Genomic DNA, 6,039 nt, shown 5'->3' on the forward strand with positions numbered 1-6,039 from the left:
GTCTATGAACAACACACAGGCTTTCTTATACACACATACACACACAGAGAGACACACACACATGCACACACACTCACGTGCCCATATACAGGCAGATATACTTGAAAGTCAAACAAAAAATTCTACAGTTAAACGAAAGCTTTGAAGCGCTCGTTTGAAGCCTGTTGCTCTCCTGTGATTTTCTCTTCTCTTTCCTTTCCTTGAGCATTCTTGTCTTTATTTTTTTCCATAGTGCAGGCAAACATGTTTCCACCAAATGTTGTGGGTTCACCAGTTACCATGGGCTGAGCCAGGGGAGCAGGACGAATGAGAACGAGTGAATGAAGGAAGATTATGGAGGAAAGGACGTCTGGGGTCTGGGGATGTGGGAAGTGTTTGAAGAGAAGGAATGCATTAGACAGTGGGCAAACACTGCTGGTAGCCTGAACACACACACACATACGGACATACACACACACACACATAAACACGGTGCCATAAGGTTCCATGACAGGCACACGGAAAGTTTCACTGGGAATCAAGACAACCTCTGTCCATATTCTCTAGTTCCACATCAGCAGGTAGGTGTCTCTACTCTAATCTCCACATGTTGTTTTATTAGTCTTAAACTGCTTTCGTTCCAAACTGGAAACTTTTATGGTGAAGCTACAATGTTTCATTTGAATTTGCTAGGTCAGGTATGCTTGCATTACATAATTCATGTCTGGGAATCCTTCTGAGCATCTACGTGGCTCGAGACCACAGGGACAAGAAAGAATAGCAAAATGCAGCGTTGTAAGCTTGCTGATGAAGTGAAAGTTCTTGATGATGCAGTCCTTTCGACCTAACTCTGCATGTGTGGGTGTGTGTGTGTGAATGTGTGTGTGTGCTTGAGTTCAAGAAGGCTTGTGGGTAATGTTACTGTAATAAGCTGCAGCTGTGAATGCAGAGGGAAAAAAATGAAATGCATTCTTCCCCTTTATACTCAGAAGTTTGTGTGTATACAAAAGCAACCATCTCCATTTGAGTGTGCTCTGTTGTGTCACACACAAAAAACTGCCATGCATAACGTCAGACATTTTGGCTCTTTCCACTCATTGTATAACACATAGCTGATGTGTAACGGAGAGAGAGGCTACTGTAGTTTCAAGAAGTTGCATTGTTTGGCCTCACATGGAGGCAATTTTAGCTAAAGTCTCAAAGGTTGCGTACAGATAGACAAGATTTTTCCACATCTGATGATTCCTTCAGCACCAGTGATGGTAATAAATGCTTGTACCTTTGTCTCGATGTTAGATTCCCAGGAATTGTTAACATATTGAAGTCATTTCATCAGCCGGCTCCATGGCTCCTCTGCGCTGTGTTGCGTTGTTGCTGCTGTGTGTGTGGAGGTCCGCCAGTACCTCCATCGAGGGAGACCTGGACTATGGAGGTGTTCCTTTATGGATCAACCGCCTGCTGGGTGAGCCCAGCGTGCTGAGCCTGCAGGGGCGGATGGACCGTGCCTGGTACAGAGCCAACAACCCAGAGGGCTGCCCCCAGCAGTGTGACTGTCCCATCCACTGGCCCACAGCTGTGTACTGCGACCACAGAGCGCTGGCACACAGCCCTGACAGACTGCCAGACAAAACCCAGTACCTTTTTCTCCAGGTAGAGAAAACACAGACACTTAAGTTGTTTTAGACTGAACAGCCACCAAACCACACTGACCACTCATTTCCTGCTCACATTGTGCTGCTCCCACAGCTATGCTGAATATGTCATCAAACCTTCACTGTGCTGTGTGGGATATTTTGATTAGAAAGTGTGAAAACACCAGTGCATAGGCTACTGCATAGAATCAACCACATGCTGGCATTTTCCTCTGTTGTTTCCAGGGCAACAACATCTCGTCTCTGTCCTCCTCTGCTCTGGCCAACGTCACGGGGCTGCGGTGGCTCATCCTGGACCACAACCAGCTGCAGAGCGACAAGCTGGACCTGGCCGCACTGCAAAACCAGACCCAGCTGTGTTATTTTTTTGCCAACCACAATCACCTGAGCTCGGTTCCCAGTGCTCTGCCTGCTGGACTCAGGCAGCTGAGGCTGGCACACAACCAAATCCACACCATCAGCCCGGGAGCATTCAAGAACCTGCACAACCTGACGCTGCTGCTGCTGCAGGGCAACCGGCTGCAAACCATCACCCAGGGAGACTTCAAAGGTAAGATGCCGCGTCTATATTGACCTCAGGCACATGACGGCCATTTTGAACATTCAGGATAGGAAACTATGAGTTTCATTTGCAAGAAAGCTTCTTATGGACTTTGCTACCCAGTAAGGAATATTCCTTGTTAGGTATACCTACAGTATTTTGTCCTATAGGTTTTGTCCTAAAGGTTGCACAAAATAAAACATTGCAGTGCAGAGCAGCTGGTTCCCACTGTAACTGTAATCAAGTTTCACAAGCTACATTACAAAGTTTCATATGCTTACTACTGAAATGACACAGTCCTAATTTCCAAAAAACAATACCTACCTGTATCTCAAATAGCAAGTGCACACCAACTAACTTTCCCTACAAGTCAGCTAATTCAAGCAAGCTAATTTGATGTCACCTCCAACAAGAGCTCTCATTTCTGTGGTGAAGTAATGCTGTGTTCCTAAAAGGTCAATCATCCTGGTGTTTCTGTCTCTGAGTGTTCAAAATGGTCACAATGTGAATAAGGCCCATTAGCTTTTATTGTAAAAAAAAAAAAAAAAAAAAGTTTAGTTTCAAGATTAGGTCTTTTTACAGTATTCCCCCATCTACACAAAAAAATAGAAACAAATGAAAAAAAAAAAACATGCCATTGTTTATCTAGAATCACACCCATCAGAGCTTGAACATCCACCCCAGAGCTATGTGATCATCATCTATTTCATTTCATTTTGACCTAAATTTTATCCTGTCCCATCTCCTCTGTCCTCTCCAGGTCTGATCAAACTGAACCTGTTGGACCTCAGTGGGAATTTGTTCTCCTCGGTCCCCAGGCATTTGCCCCCCTCTGTCCAGCAGCTCTATCTGTCCAACAACTCTCTGTCTGCACTGGGGGAGGACAGTTTTATGGGGTTTCTTGACCTCAAGTACCTTCGTTTAAGTAGCTGCGGTCTACGGAGTCCTAACGTCCACCCACAGGTCTTCAACATCTCCAGCCTGGTGGAGCTGGATCTCTCCTACAACAACCTCACCACCATTCCCACAGTGCCCACCACCCTGCAATACCTCTACCTGGAGGCCAATGAAATACAAGGTTAGGCAAAAACACAAACACACTTCCATTTGTGTCAAAATGTCTTATTTCTAGTCAAAATATCTCATTACACTTAAAATAAGACATGATCACCTCAGAAGTAACTTGTTTCATTTTCATTTTCACTTGTTTCATCTTGTTTAAAGTGAAACTTCACTTGAAACAAATGAAAATTCGCTTGAAACAAGTTATTTCTGAGGTGATCATGTCTTATTTTAAGTGTAATGAGATATTTTGACTAGAAATGAGACATTTTACTTGAAACAAGACAAATATTCTTGGTAAGATTTTGAGTTTTTGCAGTGTAATGCCAGGATCAGATTTCACAATATTTCAAAGTGGTCACCAGCTCAGATCAGGCGTTCATGCTGACGTAACTTGGAGCCATGTCTTGACTGAGAGAGAGGCCGCACTGCATGTTTGATGTTTAACTCTGACGAACGAGGAAATGCTTTCTTTCACTGTCTAGCGCAGTGTCCAGAGGTTATTGTGGAGGAAGGGTAAGGAAATTACACCATGACATTCCAGTACATACATCATGGGAGCTGTGCAGTTGACAAAAGCCATAAAACCTCTGACATGCTAGACTTAATATCAGGATGTTGCGGCCCGTCCCAGCTGATAAATTGCAGTTCTGGGAGCATGTCATATTCCATGCTTTATAACAGCCTGACCGACATTTACGAGGTTCATATTGTGGCATGGTGCTGCAAACTTGTCAGCGACAACAAAATTAGGTCAGAATAGGGCATAATTAATGTAATCTGATCCAGGCATAACTCTAACGCTAGTCTCCCTAACCCTAGTGTTAACCCTCACCACTTCATGCCCTTGTTCATGCCCATAACGCTGATCCTAACGTAACCCTCATCCTACATCTGACCAAATCCTCTCCTCTAGGCACCATAAAAAAGTGAAGACCAGCCAAATATCCTCTCTTTGCTGGATCTTCATAAGCACAGAAGTAGAAGAATGGACGCAAAAACACTAACCCTAACCCTAATCCTAACACACTGAGCCAACATGCATGCACATATACAATCTATCAAATAGTGTCAAAACACACACCCTCATTGTTGAGGTGTTACATGACTGCAGTGTGCAGTATTAGCCAGATGCATGTGGCAAACTGTCTGGGGTGATGTGACAGCTGAACCCTGCTGTGAGGGAGGGGAAGGGGAAATGTGGAAAATGTGACAGGAACTGTAAAAGCGAAGCAGCCCCAGCCTCCTACTGAACACAGCGGGCCCTGGTCACTGCATGTGGACAGGGGAGGGCCGGGGGTTTGGTAGGGAGCAGGCAAATCAGGGAAGGGAGAGCAGAAACAGAAACTGAAGGGAGGGGAGCGAGGCAGAAGGGGACATGGAAAAAGGAGAAGAGGGTGGAGGAGAGGGGAGAAATTTTGGGTGGCTGGGTAGCGGAAAAGTAGGTTAGCAAAAGACGAGAGGAGAGTGGTATGAAAACATCTGTGATGGATTCAGAGGTGAGTGTGCCAGATGGGACACAAGCACACTGTGTTCCTCTCATCATATTCCCCTCTTCCCTCCTTCCTCTGTCTACTCCCCACAATTCTGACTTTATTTAGACAGAGAGGATTCATGACCAACAGACCTGCAGCCAGAGGCCACACAAAAGTTTTGACAAATTCCGACAGATCTGTAGTACCAAATTGTGAAACCCGCTTCCAACACGTATGGACCATCCAGAATCAGCAGCAGCACCGTCTTGATGTGCAGTTATGACTCACATGCTCTGGCAGAGAGAGCGGGGGTGAGTGTTCTTGTTTCTCAATCTGCGATCCAGCAGACACGACTACGTACCGTTGGGAGACAACCAAACAGACAGAAGGCAAGATACTTCCACAATAACATACACCTCACCGTCTAGCTAGCAGCCCCGTCAGCTACCCTAAATGGCTCCTGTGTCTGCCAAACGCCGTGGTCTGGGCTGAGAGCAGCTCTACTGGAATGAAGTGAGAAAGCAGGAGGTGCTGTGGTTTCCTTGCCCTCTGTCTTCACCGCAGCACCTGCAAGTCATCTAACAGTCAGTGCAGGATCTGTGGGGAGCTCGGTGGTCCATCACAGGGGTTAACAATGGCAAGCAGGGCTGCGCAGACACCCTTTGATATGACAGCTCTCACAACTCAATTGTGCCGCTTAATGATAATAATTTGCATATGTTGAGCACATGAACTAAATTTGAAATCAAAGCTCTGTGCTGGTAGTGCTGACAAGAGAGTCACTTTGGAATATAATATTCAGTGTTTTCTGTCTGTTCTCTCCAGAGTTCAACACGACAAGCTTCTGCAGAGAGGTAGGGCCGCTGTCCTACTCAAGGATGAGGATTCTACGACTAGATGGAAACAAGTTGTCCTACCAGCAGCTGCCTCCTGACTGGGTCTTCTGTCTCAGAGTGCTTCACAGTATTTACATCTGACTCCACTGTCTGAAAATACGTCATAACAGGATTAGTCCATGTTACAGGCCACCTGGTCAAGTGCTGCTTCACTCAGCTTGAAAATGAAATATAAATCAATTTAAATTTTCACCTTTTTGAAAAAATCTCTGCAGGCTTAGATAATTGACTTAATGTTCGTGAACTTGAACAATTTGGTCTTAAAACCAGAAAAATAGGTCTCTTGAGTGGTCAAGTTTTATAGCCTCACAAGCAGATCTAGCTTCTCAGTCAGGCAGTAAACAGGAAACTGACCCTCCACGATTATCAGAAAATGTTTGTTTGAGCTTGCACACCTCACTAAACTTTATTTTAGAGTAATATCAAGCTCTGCA

General features: G+C 45.1%; 1 protein-coding gene across 1 annotated transcript; it reads left to right on the plus strand.

Annotated features, from left to right (window-relative positions):
- The first annotated feature begins 320 nt into the window (after positions 1 to 320).
- LOC115359279 (lumican) lies at positions 321 to 5,686 on the plus strand. Its single transcript, XM_030051654.1, has 5 exons — positions 321 to 417; positions 1,304 to 1,629; positions 1,857 to 2,181; positions 2,933 to 3,250; positions 5,535 to 5,686. Exons 1-5 carry the CDS (start codon positions 321 to 323, stop codon positions 5,684 to 5,686), a joined length of 1,218 nt encoding a protein of 405 aa, XP_029907514.1.
- The last annotated feature ends 353 nt before the right edge of the window (positions 5,687 to 6,039 follow it).

The sequence above is a fragment of the Myripristis murdjan genome, chromosome 5 (genome assembly GCF_902150065.1).
Source record: "Myripristis murdjan chromosome 5, fMyrMur1.1, whole genome shotgun sequence".
NCBI classification, from domain to species: Eukaryota; Metazoa; Chordata; class Actinopteri; order Holocentriformes; family Holocentridae; genus Myripristis; species Myripristis murdjan.

Excerpts from the sequence above, each read along its gene's own strand:
- LOC115359279 (XM_030051654.1), top strand. The coding sequence starts at position 321 with ATGAAGGAAGATTATGGAGGAAAGGACGTCTGGGGTCTGGGGATGTGG. Across the intron at positions 418-1,303 it reads ACAGTGGGCAAACACTGCTG|TCATTTCATCAGCCGGCTCC; the intron begins GTAGCCTGAACA and ends AACATATTGAAG. Across the intron at positions 3,251-5,534 it reads GGAGGCCAATGAAATACAAG|AGTTCAACACGACAAGCTTC; the intron begins GTTAGGCAAAAA and ends TGTTCTCTCCAG.